Below are 12,175 nucleotides of genomic sequence, written 5' to 3'. Positions count from 1 at the left end.
GACAATGCACACTATCACCGAAAGGAGGAGTCACCTTACCAAGTGACTGGAAAGACATCTTCGAAGAAAAACAACTTGCAAACATACAGACTCAACACTAGATGGCAGGAGTATGCAAAGCATGTGTATCTACAGCACACATGCCTCGAACAAACATATTTTCAAACATTATTGTAGCATTTTAGTACGTAGTGGTCACTATTTCCTATTGCTGTTGCTCCTAATGCTTGGAATTCATGGGGGAGAGGAAGCCAAGTGTGAACCAACAAAGCTGTTCACTCCACAATCTAGACAGAATTCTGTATATAACAGAGGTCATTTGTGTAGATATATCAATAGTTTCCCAAACAAAATCTCACAGTATTAAAAAAAACAGAAATGGGAAGGGAAAAAAATTACAACTGGTTGACGTTTCCATCAGTAAATCTCATATAAAGAAGGCTGATATATTACAGTGGTAAACTCACATTTCCTCAGTTTTCCATTCATAGACATGTACACCTTTTCCCCGCAATTAGGCATTGTAAAACACTCCGCGTTTGGGGGGACCTTACCTTTCTGTTGTGCTGCTTCTCTCTGTGTTTGCCCTATGGTCTACAGCAGCCTCTGGCTGATTGTGTGGAAAAGGCACTCTGTTCTCACTTCCTGGTTGCTCTGATTCGGCCACCATCTTGCGAGGTTGGCAGGCTAGTTTCCTGGCCAGTCGCACCTATTTAAGACACAGGCCAGTGCGGACGCGCTGCCGGACCCTGCCTCTCTGCATGATTCAGTCATTTTAATTAGCACTGCAGAGAATTGAGTTTTGGGGACAGGCTGGAGATTTCAACATACAGTGCTTTGGTAGAGCAAAATGTTATGAAATGAAATTCTTTGTCAACCTACAGAATTAATTTGGGCTGTTACACTCCCAATTCTATTGATATGTACACATGTGACATACCCTCACACCGTACCTAAATGACCTAGATGCACTTTGAGAATTAAACCCTCTTAAGGTGAAACTTAGAACATCCATCCTATCTGGACGGAGGAAAATATCAGTTATACAAATCAGTAATGATAAATGTAAGCAACACCTTCCAAGTTATTTTACAAGTTATGGCGCTAGATCAGGCACTCCTCAAAGACAAAGACTGCCAGTTTACTCTCATGGTCCTTCGGTACACTATTAATTGTCCACTTATAGGCTTATTCAACTCAAATACTTGCATTGGATTACTTTAGCAGGCAGCAATTATGGCACATGCAAAGAGACTGCTAAGCTACATGTTTTAGTCGCCACAAAGAGCTAGGTGGTTTTTTCACACTGTAAGGACCTGCAATGTTATTTGAGTCGTTCAGAAAGCAGCGGATAAAGTACTGCAGAGGTAGTAGAATGGCACATTATCTTAACTCCTCTATTTCAACTCGCCGCATCTGCTGCCTTGGAAGCTGCCGGGAGGAGAGCCATGGCCGTTCTAGTTATGGCTGGGGGACTCCAATCCCCATAATCCCTCCTACCATCCAGGCCATTATCCTCCGGCTTAAAAGCGCACCACAGGCCCGCTGCACTTGGGACTCAACTTGCCGCATTTGCTGCATTGGAGGACTCCACTCCTCATAATCCCTCCTACCATTTGGGCCATCATCCTCATGCTTAAAAGCATGCTGCAGGCCGGCTGCGCAGGATGCACCCATGGCAACAGCAGGCCTGTCTGTGAATGTCAGCAGGCAGAAGAGGCCGGGCCGCAACTCCCCTCTTGGCTCGTAAGGTAACTGAGCTTGACAGTTATTACATAGACAGTTATTACATATCATAGCAAAATGGGGAAAAGAAAGATGGGGGAGGGTGCCCCTGAAGGTGACACAATTACCACTGTTGACTCCTTTCTGGTCCGGGCGGCGGGGATAATTGCTAAGGAAATTCATTTGATGGAAAGAATTCCCTCGCTGAGATAGCCAGGAGCGATTTGGGGTGGAGCTTTGGGGCCATTGTCCTATGAAGGGCTTGACTTCAGCCGAGAACAAGTAGATGAGATATTTGTTGAATCTTCCGCTAAGCACCCCCCTTGTTCCTCTCCATCTTGATCTGGGTATTAGACCTATTACTGAAGAAGCGGGACTGTACCCACTGACCTTCTGGTGCAGAATTTGGTTGACTCCTGAGCTAGCCTCATATAGGTCTGAGCTTTGCTCGATCCTGGAGCTAACTGGGACAGGGAAATTTCCTTGGCTTGCATATATTAAAGATCTTTGTGCCAAAATTGGTCATTCATACCTCTGGTTTAGCCCAGAGGCTTATTGCACGCAGATCTCCCGTCTTGACCTGGTGAAATCCTATAGATTGTATAGGCTCAGGGCCCTGCAGGAAAACAACACCTTTGGCCAACTTACAATAGATTTTTTGAGTTTCAAAGACCAATACAGGTTTGAACCTTATATGGATGAAATCCAACCCACACTGGCGAGGAAGCTATTTATACAATTTAGGCTGGGCACCCTTCCTCTTTTTGATTTTACAAAGAACTGGGCAAATTCTACCGTAAATACATGCCCAGCATGTAATGGTCCCCCCGAGACAGTGATACGTGTATTATTTTTCTGTCCAGGGTACAGATCATTAAGAAAATATTGGCTCATTCCACTTTGTAAAAATATGGGGTTCACTCAATGTATTGCTTCTTATCGAATTTTAAGATCTGAAACAAAAACTGTTGTGGTATTTGCTGTTTCTCGTTTCCTTCTCTCAATGTGGAAAAGGCGCCAAAAGTTGCTGAAAACACTACTGTAATTGTGCAATTAATTCTCTTTATATCTCTTTTTTAATGTAACGAGCTGCTGCTAGTCGATGCAATCTGTAAATAACTACTTTTTAAACTTTTATCTAGTACTATTATTATCGTATTTTTATCTTTGCGATGTGTTATTATGTGACTTTTATGGCCTCTTCTGGCCGAAATAAAGTTTATAAATGGAATGGCGATTTGGGTGTGTCTCCTCAAAGTGACAATGCGGCGGCTGAACCCCCACCGCCAGGGTGAATTCCTTTGCCTGCTGGTTTGCAGTCCACGTTAATTGAGGATTCTTCTGACATGATTAACTCTCCCCATGCTGAACCCCAGGTAAAAAAAAAAAAGACGGGGTGAGGAGGAAAGAAGGTGATCCAAAGCCGCAAGGAGGCGGTTGCGAACTTGGATCTGGGTGATGTTTGCCAAGTCGGAATAGCCTTGGACATGCTTCTTCCAAAGTTCGAAGTTTTGATAAAAGGACTATTGGCATCGTTATTAGCATGTCTTGATGGGAGTGAGACAAAAGCTATCTTATACCCAAACCACAGCCCCTGTTTCGAAGGGAGTTGTCAATACTGAGGCTCTGCTCCTTGTACCTCAAGGGACCGGTATGAGTGTAGAGGGAGTGAACTTATGGGTAGCAAGGGGGCGTTGGGGTATAGGTTCACAGGTGATGACAGAAGGGTCCAGTAACACTTTGTCAGTTGTGTCAAGTGTGCTGCCATCCTTGCAGGGGAGCAGGGATGGGGCTCTTTGTGTTCCACATTTTGATATATCCAATGGCCAGAGGCTCATGCAACAGAGTATTGTCAAGGAACAGCACCAATAAAACCCCAGCTTGTTGCCCAAACATCAGGGGGGTGGTACTACTTCGTTACATCTTCCCCCTGAATTGGTGCCGCGAGTAGGGTTTTTAAATGGTGTACCCTCTATTAAAGCGGGCACAAGGGAAACAATGGCCTAACTCATGTGCATGGTGAAACATTGGTGAGATCACACCCTAGTGAATGGGCCCCATTTTGTCACATCACAATCATGGGGAGAAGAGTTGAATGGGTAGGTTGCGAAGGGAAAGTATTGAAGGGGATTGCGTTGTAGTTAACTTAAGGCACCCTAGGCTTCCAAAAGATCTAATTTAGGATTGATTGATTATCCATAAAAAGGCCTGATCAGAGTCCTTCCTTTGCACTATTTGTACCCCACCCCCTCCCATTCTGTTGACAAAGGGCTACCTTTACTAAATTTGCACATGAGTGCAGGGGGCACTGACCAGCATAGAGAAATAATGCTTGAGAACAGGTTTACGCCTCTGTGTGGGTTGGAGGATAACGATTGACTGGGTCAATTAGGTCAAGACATGTAAGTCTCACCTCCCCTAGTGCTCAGGAAAGGCAGGAAGAGTGTATTTATCTGCCTCAACCCTCTCACAGACAGAAATCCTTGTTAAAAGTTATGAGTTGGAACATCGCTGGGCTGCGAGCCAAAAGGGATGATGCTAGATGGCTGGATATTTTAGTTGGGAACCACAGTGGGGAAATGGAAAACTCTTTTTATTTAGATGGATTTTCTTCCATTTTTTAAGGCCCCATCACCTTCACCCTCAGAGCGAGCAAAAGGCGGCCTTCCCACAGTAGGGTTGGTATTCAAGAACAACCTGTCCCTACTGGTGGTAAAGTTTTATAATTAATTTGTAAGGGGTGTATCAACAACACCCAACACACTTAAATTTTTTTTAGAAGGGTTTGGCGAGAAAAGGACCTGATTATATCAGGTTTTAGTCCTTGGTGATTTTAATATTCATTTGTACGAACAAGGCTGTGTTTCAGACGAGGGTCTTTTGATGTGAGTTCCTATTCAGTGCATTTTTAACATTCCGCGCAGGGTTATTTCCTAGAGGACATCATGACGAGTAGTAATCTGCACTGTATTGAGCAGATAGGAAAGGTTAAAGTTATTCTATCATTTACAGACAGGGGCTGTCACTCTATCATTGAATTTATCATTGTATCAGCCCCTCTTGCCTCCTTAGTCAAGAATATGAAGGTCGAATGGAACAACTTCAGTGATCATAACCCCATATTGTTAAATCATGCCTGGGGCTAGATTTGGAAGGAAATGCAAGGAAAGGTCTCTCCCGGCGTAATATCAGCCCCAAGAACCAGGCACAGAGACGTAAGTGAGACAGGATGATTCTGAGGTCTTTTTAGAGAATCTCTATTTAGCGAGTGGGGCGGATATTGCCTTGTGTTCAAAGAATGTCACGCAGGAAGCAGAGGTCTTGAATGCCTTTAATAGGTTATGTGGGCAGATTTTGTTTAATTACATGACCCGGGCAAGAAATGGTAAAAATGGTGAGGACAAATGGTTTGATCATAATTGCTCCAAGGAACAAAGAAACCTGTTGGCTGCCTTGAAACAAACACCAAGAGATGATAATAACACAAGGGCACGTAGTAACGCAAATAAATCAGTGACTATTGTCAAATAAATTATTGCTTAAGCCTGGCAGGAGTTATTCCAGCCGAGTGTCCTACATAACAGGGCCAAATTTTAGGAAATTGTAAACAGACAGTTCTTCTTTGAGGCGTGGAATTCCAGGTTGGACTATAATATCATCCCCGGTAAATGGGTTTTACACTTTCAGGGGTCGTATAGCAGAGTGACTGGAGGGGTAACGGGGGCGCGGTGGGGGGTGCTGGGGGATATCGCCTGGGGGCCTGGTCAAGATATTTCAACACTGACCTTTAGTGAAGAGGAGGCCATCATAGCTACCACAGGGGGGAAAGCCCTGTGCCTGGAGAGGGTCCCCGCAGACCTTTTCAAGGTCGACCCCCAAACCCGGGCTAGCATCCTGGTGCATGTATTTAATGCAGCATGTAAAAAAGGCTTTCCCATATTTTCGTCTAATTCAATCACCTTACCCATATTTAAGAAGGGATGACCCACAATGTTATCGTTCCATCTCCCTTATTGTAATCTGGGACCTCCAATATGGTTTTAGGCAGGGGGGAGGGACATTTGACCAGTGTATCAACCTTCAGAAGACTGTTGGTAAATACACCATAGCCAAAGGGGGGTGGCTTTATGTGGCCTTCAAGGACTTCACCTCAGCCTTCCACCTGGTAAATAGATCTACGCTCTGGCCCTTACTTATTGAGATGGATGTTGAGAACAATTTAATGGCTTTTTTACACAGTCTTCACTCTAACCTCTCGGCTGCTGTCAGGTATAATGAGGATGGTAGTTTGTCCGCTCACTGGGTAGTTCAAAGGGGGGTTAGACAGGGGTGCATCTTGGCCCCTCTATTATTTACCCTTTATATAAATCAACTGGGTCCTGTGTTAACAGCCACCTGTAGGGACATTCCAAGGGTGGCATCTAAATGAATCCCCACATTATTGTATGCAGTTTTGATTGCAAGGACCCCAGTGCCTTTATTGATTTTATGGACTCAATGGATCTTTCAACAAACTATGCTAAGTTGCATACAATGATGATTTGACTTCGTAAGATAGCCAAGAACAACTTTTTTGGCAATGGTGTGGAATTTACCAAAGCTGCCACATTTTCGTATCCGGGTGTTCTTTTTGATGACTTGGATACTGCCAAAGATCTTGAAACAGAACATCCTAATGACAGCAGTGGCTAGGACAATGTATTTTGCCAAGAGATTAGGTACCAAACCGCTGCAGGCACTGGTTAAGGTCTTCCAAGAAAAATTTATTCCAATGGCAAGTTATGAGTGCGACATGTGGGGGTATAAAGATACCAGGGAGCTCCAATTAATAGAAAACATTTTTTTGCAAAGGCTCCTGGCTGTTCCCGCAGGCACCAAATCTTTTGTGGTACATGAAGAATTAGGTATAGAATACCTTTCAGATCTCATTGCACTGGCTCCTGTAATGCGCTGGCTCAGAATATGGGTTAATCCTGCACTTGTACTCAATCAGATGGTGACTGATGACTATAGATCGCTGAGGGAGCGATTTGTATCCCTGGGTTGAGATATATCAAATATAGTTGGAGAATGTGGGTCGTCCAAAGTTATAAGAGAATACTAAAACTCTGTGGATAAGGGATCTGCTAGAGTTAGAGAGTTTGCTACTCTTTTTTAGGATGGTAGTAAGAGAGGGGAGGGAGCTCTGAGCCATTGAGGAGATCATAGATTTTGCTGACGAGGGGCTCACTAGGTGAACCATATTTGGCGATAATCGTCTTCATGACCGTTTCATACAGACGAGATTTAGGCTTAATTTAATATCTTGGCTCTTAGCTGTTCCAAAAGGTTTTCATAAAACTGGGGAGTGGAAACCTTGCTTTTGTGATAATTTCTCCCAGCAAGTTACTATATATTTTATATTTGTTTGCAATTTTTATCAGGCACTGAGGCAATGCTTCATTGTTCCGTTGGTAACAGAAAATCAATTTGTACAAGTTAAACCAGTATTGATGTATTTGCAAATTTTTTCGTCCCCCGTGGTTTAGTTTGGGATTGCAAGCTTTTTTTCTGGTGCCCTCAGAGTCAGGAAAAGGTTATTAGGATGCTTTCATATATAGAGCTCAAGACTTTTTCCTGACGTGAATTATATAAAACCTGGTTTTAGTGGTGTTTTAAGTAATTGTTCTGTGTTTTTAGACTTTATCACATGCATGTATTTCTCTTTTTATATTTAATACTGCATGTCTTTTAAGAGATTGTCGCCTTTCTATGGTTTTAAATTACCAAATAAAGTATTTATGACTGACTGCCTGACTGAACTCCTCTATTCCAGAAAATTTAGGCCTGAAGAGATACGGTGTTGGATCTAGCCCTGATCTTTTGACTGGGTGAGAGTATTCTGCTTAATTCAGAGACTCTGTCCCTCACCACCCCTTGTTGTAAATATTTTTGTCCACCCTAAGCGTGGAAGGGTATACTCAGACATGAGTCCCTTGCTCATTGCACCATCAGGATTCAAGCAAGCCGGGCCGAAGACGGCTGTAATGCCAGAAACCGGTCCCCGGAAGCTTGTTTCCTTCCCAGTGTAAGAATTGGCTTTTGTAGTCTGGTCTGCCCTGTTCCCATGATGCACTGGGCCAGGGACAGACTAATTTGCATACAGCCAGGTTCTGAAACTGGGATGGTGCAATGAGCTAAAAAAACGGTGTTGGATCTAGCCCTGATCTTTTGACTGGGTGAGAGTATTCTGCTTAATTCAGAGACTCTGTCCCTCACCACCCCTTGTTGTAAATATTTTTGTCCACCCTAAGCGTGGAAGGGTATACTCAGACATGAGTCCCTTGCTCATTGCACCATCAGGATTCAAGCAAGCCGGGCCGAAGACGGCTGTAATGCCAGAAACCGGTCCCCGGAAGCTTGTTTCCTTCCCAGTGTAAGAATTGGCTTTTGTAGTCTGGTCTGCCCTGTTCCCATGATGCACTGGGCCAGGGACAGACTAATTTGCATACAGCCAGGTTCTGAAACTGGGATGGTGCAATGAGCTAAAAAACGGTGTTGGATCTAGCCCTGATCTTTTGACTGGGTGAGAGTATTCTGCTTAATTCAGAGACTCTGTCCCTCACCACCCCTTGTTGTAAATGTGAATGATATAAAACCTGGTTTTAGTGGTGTTTTAAGTAATTGTTCTGTGTTTTTAGACTTTATCACATGCATGTATTTCTCTTTTTATATTTAATACTGCATGTCTTTTAAGAGATTGTCGCCTTTCTATGGTTTTAAATTACCAAATAAAGTATTTATGACTGACTGCCTGACTGAACTCCTCTATTCCAGAAAATTTAGGCCTGAAGAGATACGGTGTTGGATCTAGCCCTGATCTTTTGACTGGGTGAGAGTATTCTGCTTAATTCAGAGACTCTGTCCCTCACCACCCCTTGTTGTAAATATTTTTGTCCACCCTAAGCGTGGAAGGGTATACTCAGACATGAGTCCCTTGCTCATTGCACCATCAGGATTCAAGCAAGCCGGGCCGAAGACGGCTGTAATGCCAGAAACCGGTCCCCGGAAGCTTGTTTCCTTCCCAGTGTAAGAATTGGCTTTTGTAGTCTGGTCTGCCCTGTTCCCATGATGCACTGGGCCAGGGACAGACTAATTTGCATACAGCCAGGTTCTGAAACTGGGATGGTGCAATGAGCTAAAAAAACGGTGTTGGATCTAGCCCTGATCTTTTGACTGGGTGAGAGTATTCTGCTTAATTCAGAGACTCTGTCCCTCACCACCCCTTGTTGTAAATATTTTTGTCCACCCTAAGCGTGGAAGGGTATACTCAGACATGAGTCCCTTGCTCATTGCACCATCAGGATTCAAGCAAGCCGGGCCGAAGACGGCTGTAATGCCAGAAACCGGTCCCCGGAAGCTTGTTTCCTTCCCAGTGTAAGAATTGGCTTTTGTAGTCTGGTCTGCCCTGTTCCCATGATGCACTGGGCCAGGGACAGACTAATTTGCATACAGCCAGGTTCTGAAACTGGGATGGTGCAATGAGCTAAAAAACGGTGTTGGATCTAGCCCTGATCTTTTGACTGGGTGAGAGTATTCTGCTTAATTCAGAGACTCTGTCCCTCACCACCCCTTGTTGTAAATGTGAATGATATAAAACCTGGTTTTAGTGGTGTTTTAAGTAATTGTTCTGTGTTTTTAGACTTTATCACATGCATGTATTTCTCTTTTTATATTTAATACTGCATGTCTTTTAAGAGATTGTCGCCTTTCTATGGTTTTAAATTACCAAATAAAGTATTTATGACTGACTGCCTGACTGAACTCCTCTATTCCAGAAAATGTAGGCCTGAAGAGATACGAGAAGGCTTTTTTGGACTAATGCTACCAAAATGGGGTATTGCACAAAACTGGAGACAGAGGAGCAACCCTGGTCAAGTGGAATGCTAGATATTGGAAATGCAGCTTAACAAGGGCCGCAGATACCAACAAACATCAGAAGATATGAGATAACTGGCCGCATAAAAGGGTTTTTATGCGAAAGGGATTCATCACTGTAAAATTTTACAAAGCTGCCTACCCAAATTGCCATCCCAATGCTGAATACCTCTGCAAAACACACAAGCTGAAAAATCAATTAAAAGAGCAACAAGTTGCCTGCATTTTTTTAAATGAACATAAAACGTTTTATTTGGGGAAAAAAGATCTGCTACTTACATATAACTCTGACATTTCACAACACAATGCAATCACTGCGTTGTGAAATGGTTGAGCAACATTTGAGTATCAGAAATTATTTTTTAAATTATCAGTGGTTTTGCTTGTTTTAGAGGCCAAAATCTACATCTGACCCCGAGTTCCTATCTGCACATGTTTACGATTAAATCACTAGGTACACTAGGCTCTACCTCGCGACATGCAGAACCAACACACATGTTCCATTCCAGACCTCTTCGGAGAAGATTCGGAACAGGAAACCAGAGAAGCCATAGGAGCCGAAGAACAGGATCCCATCTCCGTCTCGGAATCTGGTTCCGATGGAGACAAAGATATCCCACAAGGGCAACTCATGTAACTATGCTCCAGCAACTGATGTAACTGTGTAACTATGTTCTAAAACAATGTTCTTCCTCATGTAAAGCGATCTGATACCTCTGGATCTAGTGAGCGCTATATAAAACTTTTCAAATAAAATAAATAAATACCACCCAGAGAATATCATAGTAAAAATATACACAACATAGATGCAGTGAGAAATACAGTTTTCACAAGTACTTACTAACTGGTACACGTTTTCCCAATAATCCTGTGTCATGAGACGAAACAAGGCCAGGAAGGCCCAGCCAAACGAGTCGAAGCTGGTGTAGCCATAGTTGGGATTTCTTCCGGCTTTCATACACTGGTACCCTTCTGGACATTGACTGAAAATCAACAAAAATAACCTGGTTGGTCAAAATCGCAATCAAAGCCCAGTGGCTTACATTTGACACATTTATAGGATATGGGAGTTCTGCGATAGCTGCAGAAAGGAAAAATGCATTATCATGGTCAAATATGTTTTACTACAGTTAGAAGAAAATCATAAGAATTACAACTTAGCGATGACGAGAGCAGTTCATATTTAAATGACTTGCATAATAGCGTGTCTGTAAATAAAATCCCTCGATTTTCACAGTTTTGTTATAGGGTCTTTTTCTTGGCCCTGCCAAAACCGACTTCTAGAAGCAGTGAATGGCAGTTGGGCCATCGGCAAAGGAACGTGGGTTTAAACGTTACACAGGTGTCCAAATCATTTTGTAGGAACAGAAACCAATGTTCGATACGACTCTGGGATTTATGAAATGCATCCTTATTTTAACTAATCCCAACTTTTAGTGGCGTCTTTACAGGGGAGTGGGGGGCAGATGACGCCCGTTCCCCAGCTCTATTTGTCCGGGACACACTTTGTGCCCCACCACAACATCTGTTGATTGTGCCAGGAGGCAACAGAAAAAAATAATAAACACTGCACCTAGGCACACAAATTCATTTGTCCAATTACCTTTTATTGCAATAGAGTGATGTTTGCTTTAAATGGTTAAATCTGACTGTGTGTATATATTTATCTAAATATACTAATATGAACAAATTGCTTACCTTCAGTAACACTCTCTCTAGTAGTGTTCTTTCTAACCACATATTCCTCAACTTCAGAATATCCCCAGGCTCCAGACTGGATCTGAAAGATTTTTCAGCAAAGGCCCTGAACACAAGTAGGCGGCATCATGCACTCTCTCCTGGCAGTGGTGCAGTCCATGAGGACCTGAAGTAGCCTGCTTAAGGTGGATGGCAGCAAGGCATTCAACGCCAAGTGAATGGCCCACAGCTTCAGAAGGTTGATGTGGAGATGGGTTTTCCTTTCCCAGAGGACCCCCTTAACCCAGCAGTGATGCGACTGTCACCACTGTGAACTTTGTGTGGGGTAGGGAGAGAAGTCTGTCACTGATCTAATAGCGGACCAGCATCCACCATTGGAGGTTTTTTACGTTCTCCTCTAAAGCCTGGATGAATTCTTACAGGTTCCCTTAGTGCAGGGCCCACTGAGACTTCAGATCCTACTGCAGAGGACACCTGTGCCATCTCACATGATCGAGGAGCAGGAAGCCAAAAGGCCACAAAGCCTCAGAACCAACCTCACTGAGATCCAGAACAGAGGCAGAAACATTGGAATAGTATCCTCAATGTCATAAATTCGTTGGTCCAGAGAGAAGACCCAAAAGTGCACAGTATCCAGGATGTGTCAGATGAAAGGGAGCATCTGTGAAGGAATCAGGTGTGACTTTGGCAAGTTGATTGTGAATCCCCAGTGATGTAAGGAGGAAGCAGTCATCTGGAAGTAGTCCACGCCTGACTGTGGTGAACACAACTTCAGGAGCAATTCATTGAGTTGGAACAAGACTGGTAACCTGACCTCCAAAGGTATGCTGCATCC

The 12,175-nt window shown here is 43.5% G+C and overlaps 1 protein-coding gene across 2 annotated transcripts in view; it reads right to left on the bottom strand.

Moving 5' to 3' along the window:
• The window catches only part of SCN8A (sodium voltage-gated channel alpha subunit 8), a 566,978-nt gene that overhangs the window by 379,668 nt on the left and 175,135 nt on the right, over nucleotides 1-12,175 (bottom strand). For both annotated transcript variants that reach the window (XM_078688933.1, XM_078688934.1), the window contains exon 8: nucleotides 10,484-10,625. In XM_078688933.1, the coding sequence (XP_078545059.1) occupies nucleotides 10,484-10,625 (142 nt within the window). The remainder of the gene's footprint in view (nucleotides 1-10,483; nucleotides 10,626-12,175) is intronic.

The sequence above is a fragment of the Lissotriton helveticus genome, chromosome 1_1, assembly GCF_964261635.1.
Source record: "Lissotriton helveticus chromosome 1_1, aLisHel1.1, whole genome shotgun sequence".
NCBI classification, from domain to species: Eukaryota; Metazoa; Chordata; class Amphibia; order Caudata; family Salamandridae; genus Lissotriton; species Lissotriton helveticus.
The sequence above is the reverse complement of the archived record's forward strand: the minus strand, read 5'-3'. Positions and strand labels throughout refer to the sequence as shown.